General features: G+C 36.4%; 1 protein-coding gene across 1 annotated transcript in view; it reads left to right on the top strand.

The window, feature by feature from the left end:
- The window catches only part of NPAS3 (neuronal PAS domain protein 3), a 1,100,928-nt gene that overhangs the window by 326,225 nt on the left and 754,191 nt on the right, over positions 1–20,512 (top strand). Inside the window, exon 3 of the mRNA XM_036769637.1 lies at positions 17,394–17,638. Coding sequence (XP_036625532.1) covers positions 17,394–17,638 — 245 coding nt within the window. The remainder of the gene's footprint in view (positions 1–17,393; positions 17,639–20,512) is intronic.

Here is a 20,512-nt window from a genome sequence, read left to right as displayed (position 1 = left end):
AAGGTTATCTTGACCATAAGAGGTCAGAGAATCTGAAGGCCTGAAAATGCATGAAGATATCAGGTAGTGTATCCTTCTACTTCCCCAACAAGCATTTATGGAGTTACAAAGCACCTTGCTCAATATGTAAAGGAATAAAAAGGAAATGAAGGTATGTTCCTTTGGCCTTCTGGGACTCACAGTCTAGTTGGAGGAGATGTAAATTGAGATGGGGCTGCAACATATGAGTGGTCTCAATACTCAGTGTGGTAAAATATGTTCCACAAACAATTTTTGGAACCTGTAATATTTTGTCACTTGATGGCATCATGTCATTAGATGGTACCTTTTCGTAGATTCACTAACTTCAAAATAGTAAGGCACTTTATTTGAAACTTCATGACCTTGATTCCCCAAAGCTGTCTTGTTTGAACATGCATATGCATATATATATATATGTATGTATGTATGTATGTATATATATATATATATATATATATATATAAATGAAAATGCATGGAACAACATAGTTTCAGCAGTAACCCTCTTGGTGGTGGAAGCGGGGGATATGGATAGAAATAATAGATTCTTATATTTGGAAGAGGTCAGCAAGATCAATCCCCTTTCCTTATACCACATTCCATAGATGAGGAAACTGAAGCTGGTAAAAAAAAAAAGTAATGGCCTATAGGAGGTCACCCAGTCACTGACAGCACTGGGATTTGAACTGAGGTTGAAAGACCGCTACTCCTTCTACTATGCCATAATGTGAGATAAATATTCTGTTCCTATCAACTAAGACCTAACAGTTTAATCCTTTAGCGGTAACACTGGAAGGATGCATTTTTCTTAATTATAAAAAACCCCAAAATATATGTAAACACTAGTGATGTCCCTGAATTGTCCATTTGATTTTAAGAAAAATGGTGAATGCTGCATTCTCAAACCACTATTTTCATATGCCTGTAACTTTCATTTTTCATACTTAAAGCTCTCCAAACTTGTCAAAGCATGCTTTCCACTTTCCAAGTGCATCATGTCAAGCTTGACAGCTTTCAAAAGCTTTTTTTTTTTAAAAAAAAAACTTAGTTGTGCTTTTGAGAAAGTGCTTGAAATCACACTGAAAGGAAAATAAAGACAGCATTTCTCCTAGAAAAATTCAAGGTGGCCTAATGAACTTGTAGCAGAAAGCAGTTTGCATTTAGACATAGAACAATTACAACCCAAAGGAAATTTTGGGAGATGATTATGAGGCAGGAAATAAGGATTTTTATAGGAAATGTCACCTGGGAATTGATAATGCCCATATTGCAATGCGTTATATTATAGAATACATGTTTAACAAATTATCTTTGAAATGTGGGGTAAAACATCAATAGAATCTTTCATCATTTTGAGTTCTGTGCTCACTAATTTTAAAGTAACAAGGCACTTTATTTCTAACCTTTTGCAAACATTTCCACCTTGATTTTGTTCAGTAATGAAAAATAAATAAATGACATATGATTTTATATTTAATAACAAGAAACATGCATTCAGTACCTGTTATGGTCAAAGTGAGAGTCAGGATGCTATGGTGGATAAAGGGTTAGCTTTGGTATCAAAAGGAGATGAGTTCAGGTCCTACCTCTGAAAGTACTAATCGCTTACCCAACTAGTGCCTCAGGCAATTCTCTAAGACTTTGAGTTAACAATTGAATTGCTGATCTGAATCTCTGGAGGGATTTTCCACATAGGAAATGAAGTTCTACGACTTGGCTCCCTGGTGCCCTCCAAAATTGGAAAAGGTACTGTGCTAATCACTAAGAGAAACATGAATGTTAGTAATATAGGATCCCCAAACTTGAGCTTGAATTCTAGGAAGAAGGATAAAAATGTATATATGTAGTTCTTCTACACAATAAAGGGGCAGCTAGGTTGGTGTAGTGGATAGAGCTCTGAGCCTGGAGTCAGAAAGACCTGAGTTCAAATGTGACCTCAGGTACTTACTAGCTGTGTGACCCTGGGCAAGTCATTTAATCCTGCTTGCCTCCGTTTCTTCATCTATAAAACGAGCTGGAGAAGGAAATATAAAGCCACCCTAGTGTCTTCACCAAAAAAAATACCCAAAAAGGGTCATGAAGAGTTGGAAAGACTGCAAATGGCTAAAAGAAAAAAAAATTACCCAATAAATTAAGATAAGCACATGAGAGGTACAAAAAATGTTCTAAGAGATCTGAATAGAAAAAGTAGTCATAGCTTGGTGACATTTAGTGGTGAAAATGACATTGGATCTCAAATTTAAAGAATGGTTAGGATTTCAATACTCACAGATATAAACAGCAAGAGAGGTAAGGTATTTGAGACATCTGGAAAATCACCAACTTTCTCCACAAATCCTCCACTGTAGGTACCTTCATCTCTTTCCTCTTCTCTCTCCTAACCTCCCTGCCTTTTCAGGTTTCTTCCAACATTAGAATATAAGCTCTATGAAGGCAGATATCATTTTTCCTTATGCTTCTATTTGTATAGCCAATTCTTAGCATAGAACTGGCACATAGTAAGCATTGGAGAAATGATTTTTTAATTCTTGACTTGTTGACATAGAGAATAATATGAACAAAGGCATGGGGAAAATGGTAGATTGATATACACTGATAGGTGCTTCTGTGTCTATAGCCCTATCTATATATCTCTATCCATCTCTTCGCCCTAAATCTATCAACTCCCAGTAATGGATAGCAGGTTGCATCATTGGTCCTTTACATCTTTCAAAATTGTTTTTAAGTGTTACTATCCCTGGTTCTGCTCATTTTGTTCTTCGAAAGTCCTCAAAGTTATTCATTTTAATAATATCGATGTTACAGTGTAAATTGTTCTTCTGGTTCTGCTTGTTTCACTCTGAACACAGTTCATGTAAATCTTTTCAGGTCTTTTTTGAAATCATTTGTTTCCTGTTTCTATTACTTGGAGTCATTCTCTCACTCACTCATGTTCAAAACCAGTGATTATCCTCCAGCTTCCATATCTCCTTCCCATCCAAGGTTCCTGCAATTTGTCATCAACTTAGCTTTATCTCATACTACTATTTTCTTTCATATACATTATGGTCTAGAAAAATTGGACTACTTATCACAGAAAAAATCACTCCACTTTCCTGTGCCTTTGGTCATGTTATTCCCTGTGTCAATATGCTAACAAGTCAGCAAACAATTATTAAGGAATACTTGCCCCCAAAGAGCTTATATTTTAATTTTGGAGGATAACAAATGAAAGTGACCTGAAAGATAGGGTGAGTGAGCAGAGAGAAGAGGAAAGAGATGATGGCATAGAGCCTGGGGACTTTGTAGAGAAAATTGTCAGTTATTCAGATGTTTCAGATAACTTACCTATTCTGATGTTTATATATCTGATTGTTGAAGTCTTATTTAAATTCCAGATGAAATTCCATTTTCTCCACTAAAATGTAAAGTCTACCCAGTTACAAGTGCCCCCCTCCCATCTATATCTATCTATCTATCTGTATGTATGTATGTATGTATGTATATATATACACACATATGTATGTATACATATACATATATGTATGTATGTATGTAATATACAGCTGCTGGGGAAATATTTTGCTTGATTATTCATATCTGTTACAATATTTCCATTTCTTATTTTTTCTACTGGGATGAAAGGAGAGAAATTTTTTTTATTGTTCAGTCATTTAAGTTATATCTGACTCTTTGTAACCCCATTTGGATTTTCTTAGCAAAGATACCAGAGCGGTTTGCCTTTTCCTTCTCCAGCTCACTTTACAGATGAGGAAACTGAGGCAAACAGGGTTCAGGGTCACACAGCTAGTACATGTCTGAGGCTGGATTTGAATTCTGGTTTTCCTGAATCTAGGCCTAGCATTCTATCCACTGCACCACCTAGCTACCCGGAGAGAAAATAGATTTCCACTATTTTTTTAAAAATAGACAGATAGGGTGTTACATATTGCTACATGTATTTTCAAACTAGTTCATCACATTATTGGATCTACTTAATTGTTTTTCTTTATTACAAGAGATCTCTCATGCAATTAGAGTGATCTATAAATATATTTGTAACATGAAAACAAACATCAATAAAACTTAAAAAAAAAACAAAAGCCAATCTCTCCCCCCCTCCCAAAAATCTCCAAAAACAAATCAGGAAGAGCATAGAACCATCGTTTTTGAGCTGGGCTTGGGGGCATTATAGTCATCTTCTAGTCCAGTTCTTTCATTTTACAGATTGAAAGCTGGGGCCTAGGCGATCAAGAGACTTGCTCAAGGTCAGTGAGAGGATAAATAGCAGAGCCCTATTCCTAGTCATGCCTTCTGGTTCCAAATCCTACTGTGCTTTTCCCAGTGTGTCATGTTGCATCTTACAAGTAATGGATTTAAAAGAAAACGGTAGTGGAGGCAGAATGATTTAGTAGAACAAGAACTAACCTTGGAGTCATGGGATCTGAGTTCTGTCACTTATGGATTATGTGACCTTGGGCAAATTATGTAACATCTCTTGGCCTCAGTTTCATCATCTTTAAAGTGAATAGGGAGAGGAGGCAACCTCTAATTTCACTTCAGGCTGTGATACTCTCATGTGATCTAATGAGTTTGATTCATAATGGTTTTATTTTGGACCTGTTGAATTGGAGAATACGTGGGAAAGGCTGGGAGTTGAAAAAGTGAGTCTGGAGCTCAGAAAATAAATTAGGACTGGAGTCACGATAATAAATTAGATCAGGGTCATTCAGAAAAAAAGTTGACAGATGAAACCACAGTGTGGGTGAAGTTGCTAAATGAGTTTAAAAAGCAAAGATGATAGGAGATGGTCTTGGAGAATGCATAGCAAAAGTAAGAAGAGAAACTGGAGACAGACAGGTAAGTGAGATGGGAGGAAGTCAGATTTGGAGGCTGTATTCAGAAGGTGGTGGACAGCAATGTCACGTGCTTTAGAGAGGCCAAGAAGAATGAGGACTAAGGACTGAGAAAAAGTTGTTGAAATAAGAAGGATGTTGGTGACCTTAGAAAAGCGGTATGGGTAGAACTCATATGAGATATCCTTAGAAGCAATTGAGTGATGAGAAGTTGGAATAATAAACTGACAGTCCTTTAAGAAGTAGGGATGGTTAAGGGAAAAAACAGATAGGAAAACAATTTGAGATTATAGCAACATTAAATAAAGGAAGAACTTTAAAAGTAGAATATCATAGTCCTGGGTAGGGAAAGAAAAGGTAGAGATTGCACATAGAAAGAGACATTATTAATGCAACAGGATCTTGGAATAGGACAGAATGGAAGCAACGGTACAGGTAATGGATACAGCCTTGGTGAGGGGAAGACTGGAGGCAAGGAATGAAGGTGAAGACATAGAGAATTTCTGAGATGTGTAAGAAAGGGGTTGAAAGAGCTCAGCTCTTATGGCTGTGGTGCAGTAAGAGGCAAAGCTATGATCTGAGAGACGGCCAGAGGTTGGGGGAAGAGAGAGAGAGAGAGAGAGAGAGAGAGAGAGAGAGAGAGAGAGAGAGAGTGTGTGTGTGTGTGTGAGAGAGAGAGAGAGAGAGAGAGAGAGAGAGAGAGAGAGAGAGAGAGAGAGAGAGAGAGAGAGAATCCTTAAGTTCTTGAAACTAGAGATGACAACTAACAGTGTAGTGGGGCACTTTCTCCTGACCCATATGGAGCAAACTCAGTCTTCTTGGAGACAACACACCCCAACAAGGGGCCCTGTTAAATTTTTTGATATGGGGGAAATTCTCTAGACTAACTTTTAGGTAATGGATAGAAAGTTCTTCAGTCATTTAGTGTTCAACTTAGCTTTCCATTTCAAGTAGAGATGTTGTGACTCTTAAATACTTAGCAATAGATTTTCCTCTTAGTGTGTACTTATGACTTATGCTATTTTCACAACCATGTGCTTACCAGAATGGGAAACTGCCCCATGTTGGGCAAAAACTGGTAATCCTGATTTTCTTTCTAAACCTCAGCCCTGAAGAGAGCAGTACATAGAACTGTCACTCATTTACTAGATTAGCTCCTTCAATTTCCTTTTAATTGGAGCCCATAACCCAGCTTCTCGAAACTTCTGGGAGATGAACAATACAAATTAAGATCTGGATGCTTTCCAGGAAGGGCTGGGCTCAAAGAACATTTTTTCCCCTAACTCACACAGTTGTGGCTACTCACAAATAGCATGCTGTGTCCTAATGAGTCTGAATTTGGCTCTGCAATTTTGCATTTGCAAACTCTGTTGCTGAGAGGGTAAGGGAAGTGTTTATCCAGCCTCTGGTTTGAACTGATAGGTGCAAAGCCCAGGAAGCCTCTTAGAGGCACAACATCCACATTCCCAAAGAGTCTGAATTCTAAGCCAGTGGCACAAAAACCTTTAAGTACAATATCTTACATTTGTTCAGAACATTTATTTCTAACCAAGGTTTCTTTTTTTTAATGTATAAGACTTCAATTTATGTTTAAGAACAAGTAAAGTATAGCAGTTTGACAGCCGTTCACACTAAATTCTGTGCATTAAACCAACAGCACTCTTTTCCACAAACATCCATTGTTAGGACAATGCTCTCAGACAGAATTTATGAGAAATGGAATTATGTTACCAAGGAGATAGCATTTACTATAATGAAGAGTAGATCCTAGAAAATGGCCCCTTTTACAGCAGCTCCGAGCCGAGCCACAAAAGCAATTGATTGGTCTTGGCATTTAGTCTTATATCAGCTGTGTCATCCATAGCTTCAGGAGTGAGAACACTAATCTAAAGTGACATTTCTGTTCTGGCGGGCTTTTCTGCCCTGATGAAAGCAATTACTTCATTCCTAAATGATAATTTGCAGGAGTTTCAACCACTTTAATTGATAATTTTTTGTTCTGAGAAGTTCAATTGTGAAGTGATTAGCTGATTTGGTAAATAGAAATTTAAGGTGTGAAATATACAAGTTGCTCCAAGGTAAAGTGCTGTTTATTGGGTACGGCAAAATTGCTTGGTAAAGCCGCAGTTTCTCCATTATCGTGAATTTGCCAGTTGCATACTTTAAAGTTGTAGAGGAAAAAATAAGAACAAAACGCTTTGATTCAGGGTGAGAATTCTGGCAGAAGGCAAAAGGGACGATTAATAGTTTGGGTCTCACAAAGGCCCAGGTAATCGTTATTTGAATCAAGGTGAACATTAGTTGAAAAGGATTGTGAAGCAGTGAAATTAGTCATACTGAAAAAAATGTGGCAGCTTCCTATTATTACTATTCTAATGACTCATTCTAAAAGTAAATCTTGTTACTTAAAGTGTTCAAATAAAAATGCTCATTGGTTAAAAGACAATTAATTTAATGATGGAGTTCAAACGTACACAAAGCGTTTTCTGACAAGGAGACAAAGAACTTAGTTGAATGGTTTTAATTACTTTCTGATCTGTTCTACAAAAAGTCAAATGTGAGTCATGATCATCCTATCAGAATCCGTATGTTAGTGTGTACATTACTTTAAATTAGCAAGGATACCCCGCGATTATGGTAATGACTAAAACATTATCAACTGCAAAGATCCGTTTTGCTACATGTTAGAATTTTTTCGGAGGGGTGGCAACGAATTTCATGATATTTTCCTACATGGGGAAAAATAATGGTCATTTCACATGTTAAATGAGAAAAATAAAGCAAGAATGAAGGTCAAACTGATTTAGCACATCCAATAGTCTTTGTCAGCCAAGCTTAATATATCCTGAGTTTGTGGAACAAATGAAATTTTGCTGCTATGTTACACTTTGCTTCCAAACAACCATTACAACTGGTTTTATATATTGTGTGAGCATCAGACCATCAAACGGTGCATCTTTACTGACGTCTTGCCGCAGTGATGATCTACAGCAGCAATCTGCCATTTATATAAGGGCAAAATGTGCATCTATATTTAGTTGTGAAATTGGCCTATTATACTCTTGATGTTTACAGAGGCTAACATAAATTAATGATGACAGCTATGAGCAGTGCATTAGTTAAGCAGGAGAGTTCTTACCTTGAACTTGAAGGTTTGTTCTCGTTTTAACTTCTAGCATAGACTGTGCAGCTTTCCTCACACATTATAGAAAAGGTTCTGAAATCATTACTTTTTTTTTCTTTCATGGAGAGCATTAAAGAGCTTCAATTTGTAGGCTATACTGTGTACGATCCTTCCAGAGATAGTTTTACATGTATTTCTTGATAACTTTGTGATGTTTATAATTGGGCAAATAAAGGCCCCTTTATGTATTTTTTCTCCACTGCAGAAGAGCTGCTTTGATTGACTTTGAACTTTGGGTGGTGTCAGTATGTGGTGGTCTATTGTGTTGAAGGTAATGAGGAAAGGGTAAATGTTGCTTTGTGGAATCCTTACTGTACTTTCCCTGGAAGACTCCTCATGCAGCTCATGTCAGGGCAAATGTAGGTACTGTAGTAACTATAGATCTCACTGTTAACTATAAGCAGAGATCTGACAAGTATGCAGGTGTTCAAAGGTTCGTGAGTTAAAATGCTGAAGCCTTTGATGAATTTTTGATGGCTGCATTTTTAATACAGGTCGACCTTCTTCCTTTGAGGCTGGATGCCAGATTAATTGATAAATAGTGGAAGTCTGTAGTGCTGGGTTCTCCTAAGCAAAACAAGTACAAAAAATCCATAAAATCTTACCTGTCTGGATCCTTAGAAGTACTTTTTAAAAAAGTAAAATTTAAAGACGCTATTGGCCCTACTCTTCCTTCTCCCCATTTTGGAAGAAAACACGACCTACTTTCCTCTGCTACAAAGACTGGTTTTCACTACTGTTATGATCTCCTAGTAGAGAGGCAGTGTCATATAATGAATAGAATGCTAACCTTGGAGTTAAGAAAACCTGGGCTTATAAACACATCCATCCTCTGAGACGTATTGCTTGCATGACCCTTTGGTTAAGTTACTTAACTTCTCAGTACCCTGGACAACCTTTTAAGGTCATATATTGCAAAGAAGTTGCCAATCAACATTGGTACAGGGAGTTTCCATGCTGATGAAATCAAAAGTCTTAACTTATCCTGTGATCACATAGTACCTTGAAAGTTTATAATTGTCAACAGAATCAGCTTTGGGTCATGGGTTCTCGTGAGTGTGGGGGATTTAGTAGATAGCACTGTGAGAAAATGAGTTAAACAGAAATAAAAAGTAAGGATACTTTTGTACTTTTATAAAAGCTTTGATTTCTTCTTGTGAATGATCCCTTCACCAGCACTGATCAAAACTCCAGCTATGTTTCATTAATTGCTCTGGCTTAAAAATTCATCATGCAGTGGCCATAAAACTGATGATGTATTTTTGCACAATTAGGTTAGTCCTCAGAAGACAAATACACATATATTTCAGTGCTAGGCCCATGCTAGAAACCTTTCTAGATTGGTTAGAGCTTCCAGATTTTTTACCATTCTGCCGTGTCCTTTAGGATTACCTCCATGCCATACCGGTGCCTTAGAGTAAGACTTCGGCTAAGGTTAAAAAACAAGTAGGGTATGAAGAGAAATTGGAAAGAGGTTCTGGGAGTGGGTGGGGCAGAAGGTCAAATGATCTTTACCCTGTTGTCATTGATTCTGCTGTTCTTACTCTTCTCTTCTTCTTGAGGAGCTCTAGATGTATTATCTTCATAATCCTCGCAAAGAGCAAAAATGATCAATTTCCAGGCTTTCTGTAGATTCGTTCTGTCTACAACAAGGAAATATTTACCACAATTTAAAAAATAAAATCTTTTACCAAAAGTTTCAAGATAGCTTCTTGTAAAAGCTATGATTTCCAAAATATTTTTAAAAAAAAATCCTTTTTCACTCTATGATTACTTGGTATGCCATCTGCCACATTAATCATCCTAGGAGGGTTGATTTCATTTTCTCGGTGTTGTGATGGTCTTTCTGTCTTAGCTATTTTCATTAGTATTTTTTATTATTTTACAAAGTACTTTATTTTAAATTCGTTGGACCATAGATGTAGAGCCTTGGAGGTCATTGAATCTAGGCTCCTCATTTTTGTATATGAGGTAACAGACGCAGGGAAATTAAGTCACTTGCTAAGGACCAAACCACTAGTGTGTGAGGTGGAATTTGAACCTAGATCTTTCTCACTATAAGCCCAGCATTCTACCCAATGGACTATGTCCACTCAGTATATATGCATTTGCCTTGTGACTATGCATAGTGGTAAAATGGTCATAACCACAACCTGTATGTCCTTTGGCACTTCCACAAAGATCAGTGATCTCTCCATGGTGCTGGATTTGGATTCCCCTCCATTCCTACCCTTAAAAGTCCCCACATATTTGATGACTGTCTAATTATATGGTGAAAAGTTTGGAAGGACATTGAAAGATCATCTAGCCCATTCCTGTTATTTCAAATAGTTCTTTATCTAGTCTCTGAGTGATGAGAATATTTTTCTTCATTTTTATATCTCACCAGATAAAATTTCACAATCTTCTATAGTGACACAACCTAGTCTAGCAGAAACAAAAATTCCATTTTATATCAAACAAAAATCTGTTATTCTTCAATTAAAGAAAAATTTCTTGTTTTTTTTCTTTAGTAGAAATAGAAGGTGGCTAGTTACTGTATGCAGACTATGACCCTTTTATTTTACCTTATTCAATGCAATGCTACATGTAGGATCATCAGTTTTAAAGTATACAGTTACTTTTACTACAGCATGCAGAAGTCTTGAAGGTAAAACTACTTGCAGATTGAGTTAATTAAAATATGGGTCACAGGTTCAAATTACTCTATTAGTTTGGAATAAGTTGGAAATATCGTCTTCCCAACTCTCTCTTACAACACCCTTCCAATTAGCCGACTTTTTCCCTGTGTGGGCCCTTGATATAACCTTCTTTTCTGGCTGGTTTATCTCACGTCTGTCCCTAGCCCAAGCTAAACTTTATCTTTGTGGTCCCTTATTTTCTGGAGCTGGAATCCCCAGATTCATTCGCTGCCTCCACATGGAAACTCCTATCCTCATAGCCACCTTGATTCTCTAATGTTCTCTGGACTCTACCTACAGAATTTTTTTTTAACTATCCCCACCTTTATTCTCATCCCATAACACTTTTCTCATTTCCCCTGAATTGCCCTTCAAATCCTAATCAGAAATGTCACCCTTTGTAGGAGATTTCCTTAAATATCCAGTGATTTTAGGGACAAAAGATGTTATATTCTACATTTTGGATAATTTGGGGGCATTTTGCTTTGTATTTTCCTCAATAGTTTCAGTATAATTATATGTAAGGTTTTGAGGTAGGTATTTTTTTCTTCTGTATATAGGAATACCTTCCATCTTCAAATTCTGTTGTCCAAAAAATTGGACTTCCCAGTTACTTTATTATTTAATGGCTACAAGTTTTTCTAAATCACTCCATATTGGTCTCCAGGATCTTAATGTCTCAAAAGGAATCAACATACTCTTCTCTTTCCAGGATCTACAATCTACAGGCTTTTGGCTTTCAGTAAAGATTTTCTTCTCAGTCAGCATTAGCATAGCTATTAACATTTCTATGTCTTAATTACGGTTAAATTTTCTTCTAGACCAAGCAAGACTATAATGACCTCAATTCTATCAGGAACTTTGAGGGGGAGGGCATTTTTGCTACAAAGACACTATCATCAGAAGGGATAGCAGGGAAACAAAGCAGGGTGAAATATTTTGGGGAAAAAGAAGGGATTAATTTGGCTGGATATAAGAAGGTCATTTGAGAATGCTTTGAATACTCGACATGAAAGGTTTAGTTCTGATCTTGTAGATAATAGGAGAAATCACCTTAATATTTTTAACTAGGATGGGGTAATAAAAACGAAAATAATATTCAAATAAGATTAACTTGACAGTGAGAGGCAGAGTAGTGGATAGAGAATTGAAATTGGAACCAGGAGAACCTGGATTCAAGTCCTGCATTTGGCACTGGCTGTGACTCTAGACTGGACAACTCTTTATGACAATAATTTAGAGATGTGCTTTAATAGAGTCAATCCCTTCATTAGGAACTACCCACGTCAATAAAATCAAAGTTCTAGAAAAATAGCAACCATGTGCACAACAGATTGCAACAGTTATCCAGGCATGAAATGATGAGGTCTAGAACTAGGGAAGTTACTGAAGAAATAGAGAGAAGGGATGGAGATTTTAAGAGGAACAAAGAGTTGAAGGAGGGAGAAAGCCAAAAAAAATAACTAGGACTATTAAGGCACTGTCTATATAAAAATGATTGTCAAAAGATAGGAGACAATTTTTTGAGTGAAGAAAATAAGGTCAATGTCAACATGTTAAGTTTCAAGTATTGTTAGAATATATGATTGAAGATAGAGTTTAGTTATACCTTGGAGAGATGGGACAAAGAAAGGAACCGACCTGTAATGATAGCCTTGGAAATCATCTTCTTAGAGGCGAGAGTTGAAATTTTTTGAGGAATGAGTTTTCATAAAAATGTTGATGAGAAAGGAGTTTTATGGTAAGAGGAACTGAAGGAAGAAGAAACACATAGAGATAAAATTATCAGTTACCATCAAGTGAACAACTCATAAACCAAAAGAGGAGAGTCTCAGGAGGAAGAGTTTCATCAAGACAATGAACAATGTCACATTTAACAGAAGGATGAGAAGAAACTATTTCAGTAAGCAAGGAGATAATTATTAACAATTGACTATCTCCTTCTCTTTTATACTCCATCCTTCTTTGGTTCCTTGGTTCCTCACTCATGATTTTCTCCTAGCTGTCTGTCTACTCATTTTCCATCTCTCCACTAGCCAGGAAAGGTTTGTCTTCATCCCACCCATTAACATGTCCCCCAAGACTATCCTTTTCCCTTTTCTCTTTCCTTTCATGATCTCAACTACTCTCATGGGTTCAGTCTGCACTTTTACATAGATGATAGTCAAAACTATATCTCTATTTTTGAGGGGGGAAGGCAGGGCAATTGGGGTTAAGTGACTTGCCCAAGGTCATGCAGCTAGTAAGTGTGTCAAGTGTCTGAGGTTGGATTTGAACACGGGTCCTCCTGACTCCAGGGCCAATGCTCTACTCACTGCCCCAACTAGCTGCCCCATCAAAACTCTATCTCAAGTCCTAATCTCTTCTTTAAAATATAGGGCTAAATCTCAATCTCCTTTCGATCTCTACCTTGATGTTTCATCTATATTTCAAATTCAATACATCACAAACTTCCACATTTCTGACAACCATTCAACATTTATTAAGCACCTACTATGTTCCAGGCCCTGTGCAAGGTCCTGGGGATACAAATAAAATGATTTAAATGATCCCTAATCAATATGCACTTATTTTCTACGATACCACAATTTTTTATTCTAGCATCACAGTATCTCTTGAATCCATCGCCTTCTTTCCACCCACACAGTCAAGATTCTAATCCAGGCTTTCATAACTTTTCACACCAATTATTATAATAGTCATCCAGCTAGCCTCTTTTTGTCCACCAAAGATTCAATTCTTAATATAATTCATAGATCTGATTATGACCCTTCCCTACTCAAAATCCCTTAGTAATTATTTACTGTGGCTTAAGATGTAAATTCTCAAACCTGGAATATATGGCTCATCACAATCTATTTTGTGATCTCTTTCTATTGTCTCTTGCCTACTTTCTCCTCTGTACATTAATGCATGCCAAGTGCATGTCTGGAATGCACTTCCTCCTCTTATCTGGCTATTAAAATTCTTTTCTTCCTGAAAGGTAGCAAGGAATGTGTAGCAGAAAGAGTGATTGATTTCAAGCAAATAGATCTGCATTCAAATTCTTCCTCTGCCTTTTACTACTGTATAATCTTCGCAGTCATTTAACTTGTCTGTGATTCCATTTCCTCATCTTCTAAATGAATGCATTGAGCTAGATTGCCTCTAAGGTCCTTTTCAGTACCAGATTTGTTACTTGTGAAGGTTTTGCTCTGCTTCTTTTTATTCTATGAAGACTTTCATGATTCCCCCAGTCAAAAGTGTTCTCTTCTACTCCAAATTTCCTAATACCTCATTGTCAGGATTTTTCCTTTGTTGGTTTACACCCTTCTTTTGATCAGTTTAACTATGTATATATTACACCCCCTTTAGTCAACTGTAACCTTTTCAGGGTCAGAAATTAGCTGTTAGTTGTGTCATTTTTCATTTTTGTCTAGATATAGCCCAATATAGTCAACATAGCAATATGTTAGCAATTGTTTCTTGAATTGAAATAAATTGAATTAGTGACATAGTAAAGCATGCCTTCAGGATATTTCTACTTTTATTGTCTAAAAATAACTGTTTTCTAAATATTTTTGTCATTTTTTCATTTGATACCATTCCTGGGATGTTCTACAACCTCTCTTCTGCTTCTGAGAGTTCCTAGGTTCATTCAAACCTGTGTCTAGACCTTCTTATCCTGGACCATAAGTGGATTGAATAAATTTTTAATTTATGAAATAAAACAAGCTTGCACATGAACTTACCTTTTAAATATATAATAAAGTTATCATATAATTTTTTTTCCTTTTTCCTATATATATGTAAAATAATTCTATATATACTTCTATTTATCAGTTCTTTCTCTGGATGCAGATAGCACCCTCCTTCCACATTGTCCAACTTACATTCCTCTTAGATACTTCAGGGCAATTTTGTGCACATAGGTGGCACACAATGAATACTGTGGATAATACAGAGTAACGTGTAAGGTGTTGTGTCCATGGTCATTATGGAAAACACCAGAATTTTATCAGGTCTTTTTTCAAGTTGATTTATGACTTCTTCTGATAGTTTTCATGGGGAGATGTTGTTGATATTCTGTGATGAATTAAATAGTTTTCTACTTGCCTAAAATTGAGGAATAGTTTTCAGTGTCATTTAGGACATAAGTGGATTGAAGTTAGTAGAGGCAAAGATGGAATCTAGAAAAGAACTTATTGTGGCTGCAAAGCACTGTAATGTTTCTAGTAACAGAAATAGGCACTGTTACAACTCATCTAAATTTTCAAATTTATTTTAAGTGCTCTACAGCTGATAACACATTTTCTTGATGACAAAGTCTACAAAGGCAGAGACAGTTTTAGTTATTAATGCATTCCTCAATCTTAATAGGGCACTGCTTGAAAAATCAGGTCCTACTTCATAAAAGTGGTCAATATATTATTCGCCAAGCTATGGCATTGTGGTCGACTTCTGCTATTAGATCTCTGTCTCAACAACATGTATGTCTCTTTGGTCATCTTTTATTGCTATTGCCCTCAAAACTAATCACTATTTATTATAAATACCTTGCTATCATTTTGAGAGTCAGCTGGACCCTATATTCCCTGCATAATTATGTGATATGGGAGTCATGAAAACCCTGTCTAAATAAGATTATGGCCAAGAAGATTGCTCACTCCAGTAGGGTCACATAGTGACAATAGGGAAGAAATAGGAATATGAAAAGTAAATATTCTAGATATTTTGTGTAGGACAGAAGAAGGGAAATGTGAGCTAAGAGGGAACTCACTGGTTAATCATTAGGAGATGCTAGTGAGAATTTCTACTTTATCATTTTCATAAGTACCTACGGTTATGTCTGTTAACCTCCCTAGAGCTCAGAGTTCTTATGGTTTTTCTCTTTTGATCTTGTGCCATGTAGTCATAATAAATCTGGCACAGACTTTATGGCCAAGGTAGGATTTTTTTTTGTTTCAACTGATTAATAAAGATAAGGGCAAAAATATTTTTACTGGGACAATTGAGTAATGTTTAATAGGTATGTATATATACATACATATCCATACATACACATGTATATACATCCATGTATTTATGTTTATATATAAATACATACACATATGCATATATGTACTCACCCACACGTATATACTCAAATGACTATATATAGTATCTATAGTATATAGTCATTTGAGTACCTCGAATGAAGTTATAGCACATGGAGACTAATTTTGCAATTAAGTTTTAAAAATCCTTTAACAACTCTTCCTCCCTGTAAAAGAAGCATTTTATTTTTTAAATTAATACTTGGCACTTAAAAAGTGACCATTTTACATTGATGAAATGCGAAGATGCCAGGCAGCCCTCATGAAACATACAAAACTCAGTGTACCACCACACTGATCTTATTTTTTAAAATGAAAATTGCATCTTCTAACCATCCCCCTGACCCTCTAATTTTATTTTTAATGTAAGTATTACCACATTAACACTATAAACAGTGTTACAATTCACCTTTTTTATTATGCCTATGCCCTCTTTCTCACTGTAGCTGAATAAAAATGACAAAAGAACCCTGGTGATTTTTTTTTAAATTAGTCCAAATGACAAGTTTTATAATGAATAAAAATGGGAACTGAATGATTCTTCTGTTCTGAGTATTTAGTCTGAACTCTGGTAACTGAACCTACCCTTATTTTAAGAGCAAGATTTTTAAAGCCATTAATGACTTTATTTACTTAATTCTGATATGTAGAAATAAAAATCAGTGCTTCTCCATATATGCTGGTTAATTCAACCTCTGGACAATAAGTTACTTAACAAGCCTTACATTTTTGTTTTCTTGGGAGATAACATATGCTTCTTCAACGGACACAATTTCAAAGGAAAAGTAATTGTCAAATTAAAATGTTGCCCTGAAAATTAAAACATTTAATATGACTAGTTCAGATGAGGGACGTTAGTTAGATAATTTGGAATTTTAAAAATAATTATGTAAAAACAAAATTGGATTCTGTATTTAGAAACTTCCATTAGTCTAGTATCTATCTGCCTGTAGCAGCTATGGAATTACTTAATTCTATAAATGTTCAGCCAAACTCGTTTTTGGCATCTACAGTGAGATATACTTTAAAATTGACAGAGTTGTGAAAACATTTTGTTTCCACTGTGAACATTTTTATAGAGTACTGCCATGTAAAAAGTTGAGTAAGTTCCAACTCCCTGAATACTGCCAGGCCAATCTTTTCCTTCTCCTATTCTATTTTTCCTTTCCCCTTTTCTCCTTCAATGAAAGCATGTAATGAAGACAGTTCAATGAACAATTCATTAAGTTGAGAACAGAAGTGTCAAAGCAGGCACAATCTCCTAATTAGCTGAGAGTTGATTAACATCAGCCAAATCGTATACAAACTATGGATATATGTGTATGTATATGTAACAATAAATGGAATATGTAAAAACCTTGTAAACAAAAACAGTGTCAGTTATTTCCCTCGCTTAGCTATTAAAGCATCATGGAATGGTCATAGTGAATATATAAACAGGAATTTTTGTGAAACTAATCTTGCTATGTCCTGAGCATCTGAGAAAGACATTTATGAATGTTATTGAAGAAATATTGAAATCAGGAAGCAAGTTGTTTCTAAATGAGAGATAGTTCTAGGGTTACTAACCACTAGTGTCCATTTCTATCTGGTTGCAGTTTACAAGCCTTGAGAAAGGAAAAGTCCCGAGATGCTGCTCGTTCCCGTCGGGGAAAGGAGAATTTTGAGTTCTATGAATTGGCTAAGTTGCTGCCACTTCCTGCAGCTATCACCAGCCAACTTGACAAGGCATCCATCATCCGACTTACAATTAGCTATCTGAAAATGAGGGACTTTGCAAATCAGGGAGATCCTCCATGGAACTTGAGAATGGAAGGACCTCCACCCAATACTTCAGTAAAAGGTATGATTTAGGGTATTTTTTTTTCTGTCTGGAATATGGTAGTCTATGATAATCTCTCTATTGAAATGTTTACCATCATCCTTTCTTCTTTTCCTGCATATCAAATCCTTTAAAGGGATACAAATGTGGAAATCTGAGGTCTGCATGAGAAAGACACCATGTGAAGGTGAAATAAACCTCTTCTTCTATTTCTATTTTATTTTCAAAAACTGTCAGTCTAAGTAATCTATCACTTTTATAAGGTTTCAGAGAAATGCATATGAAATGAATTGTATTTAAGTCTTTCTTGTGTTTAATATATGCTATGCTAATCCATGTAAAATCATTCTGATGGGTGGGGTATGGAAATGTTTATCGATGGGGAGGAGCTAATATGAGAATTGGAGCTGAGAAGCTCTAAGTTCAAGTAGATGAGAATAGGAGGTTTTTATAGGCATTTTGGATTTATAAATTTATTGAATGACAAAAATGCCTGAATTTTAGTTTAAAGGCCTTATTTATAAGTATTAAAACTATGTTAACCTAAAGGTTGACATATATAGCCATTCAGAAATGTCCTTCCAATCCTTGATGCATTTCTCATTGTTTTTTAAATTTAATTTTTGAATCTTCCTTCAGTCTTTCACATAGTGATAGTATTTTCTCTTTTATTTAATTTTGCTGTTAAGTTCTCATAGTTTGTGATATATTTTGAGCACCAAATGATACCAGAGCAATGTGATTTTAAGCTTTTGGATGTACGTGAATGGGCATATCCATATGGATGTGCTTGTTTATAAATGCACATAGTATAAACATATATTTTGGCTACTGATCTTGTATCTCTAAGAGAGTATAATCTAGGCAAAAGGGCTATCTCTAGTAGCTGGTAGTCTGCTCTCTTCCTTAACCTGACACATGAAAGCCAGGTGAACTGGGCCTAAGGACAGGCATGTGGATGGTAATTGCAGGTAACCACCTCTGAGGGATGAGGGGGAGTCTCTGGTTATGTGTGTGATTGCTTCTTGACAGCTAACTATTGAGCAACATTGGTGTTGGCAGCTGAAGCAGCTTTCACTTGTCCTCATGGCTAGAGGAAAAAAGTACTAGTGGCGAGCTGTCATCTTTTATATAGGATTGAGATTGAAAGCAGTGGTCATTTACCAGGATTTTGGAGCCTGGTAAAGTATGATAACTTGTGTGTGTTTATGTCTGTTCACATATTTACATTGACATGTATTTATGGATTATGTTTACCTATGTTTAAAAGAAAAGGAGAGCCAGAATTTAAGGTGTAACAGGTTATTTTCTTCTAAAGTGGGAGGACATTCAAAGCTCGAGTAGAAGACATTGAACAGATATTATCTTTGTGTTTCTCATGATCAAGGTCTGAGTGATATCTACATCCATCCATCCATCCATTCGTCCATCCATCTATCCATCTGTCTCTCCCTCTCCCTCTCCCTCCCTCTCCTTCTCTCCCTCTCTCCCTCTCTCTCTCCACCTCTCTCTCTCTTTCTCTCTCCCCACACACACTTGTTAAAAGAACCCCACAATAATTTTAAGTCTAGACACTTTTATATTGGATTCACTTTCCCACTTCCTCTAATATTGTATCTTTGTATACCTTCTTTTCTTAGCAAACTAGGGATCAGCTAAGATCAATGAATATAGTGGGCACTTGAACTGAACACTTTATTTATGGAGATGTGGTTGTCATCCTTATCATCAATTTACTAAGCACCTCTGCTAGGGTTGCAGAACCATAAAGCTTCCATTCTACTAGGAATCAGAGCATGTAGAAAAATAAATGCAGCACAAGGAGATCTGAAAAGGGATAGATGGTAAATCAAAAAAGAGTTCACAGAGGAGGTGGAACCTGAGTTAAGCCTTAAAAATTCTAAGAGGCAAAGGGGAGGAGATATTAATTCTAGACCCAGGGAGTGGTTTGTGCAAAACACACAGAAGTATGAAATAAAGAGATCCAAAAGTCATATTTACATGGAATGTAGAATCCATGAAGGAGAGTAGTATGAAATAAGGAAAATCAGAGACATTTTGTGGAAGATCTTAAAATCCAGACCAAAAAGTTTGTATTTTATGCAAAGACATTATTTTCCTTTGCAGGGATTTGGTTTCTTTGTGACACAAATGGATCTTTTTGCTCACCTAATTTCTAGATATAGTACAGTGAGACTCTGGGATTGAAGTTGTTATGAATCAAATATTATACCACTACATCTAGGCGGCTTAGTAGATAGAGCACTGGGCTTGGAATCAGGAAGACATTTTCCTGAGCTCAAATATGTCCTTTGACACTTATTAGCAGTGTGACCCTAACCCTGTTTGCCTCAGTCTCCTCATCTGTGAAATGAGCTTAAGAAGGAAATGGGAAAGCACGCCAATATGTTTGCCAAGAAAACATGAGATCAGGTACCTCACAGTGGGAAATGGCTCAACAACAAACAACAACAAATTAAGCTTTATAAAGCACTTTGCATGTTTGGGGGCAACTCGGTGGCCAAGTGGATAGAGCGCTGGTCCTGCAGTCAGGAAGACCTGAACTCAAATGCAGCCTCAGACACTGACTAGCTGTGTGACCCTGAGGAAGTCACTTAACCCTGTTTTCCTCAGTTGCCTCGCTGTAGTGAGCTGGAAAAGAAAATGGCAAACTATTTCAATATCCTTGCCAAGAAAGCCCCAAATGGGCTCACAAAGAGTTGGACATGAGTGAAACGACTGAACAGCAGCAACATACCACTAGAGCTGAAGAAGACCTTAAGGCTGGGACTTATCCATAGGGCCCATAATGGAGGGATGATCTAAACCGTACGCACACATACCTGTGACTCTCATTTCATGCTTGTCATAAATGGTCAGGTAGTAGAATCATGA

This window comes from Trichosurus vulpecula, chromosome 8, assembly GCF_011100635.1.
Source record: "Trichosurus vulpecula isolate mTriVul1 chromosome 8, mTriVul1.pri, whole genome shotgun sequence".
NCBI classification, from domain to species: domain Eukaryota; kingdom Metazoa; phylum Chordata; class Mammalia; order Diprotodontia; family Phalangeridae; genus Trichosurus; species Trichosurus vulpecula.
Note: the sequence above shows the minus strand (reverse complement) of the source record. Positions and strands in the feature narration are given on the sequence as shown.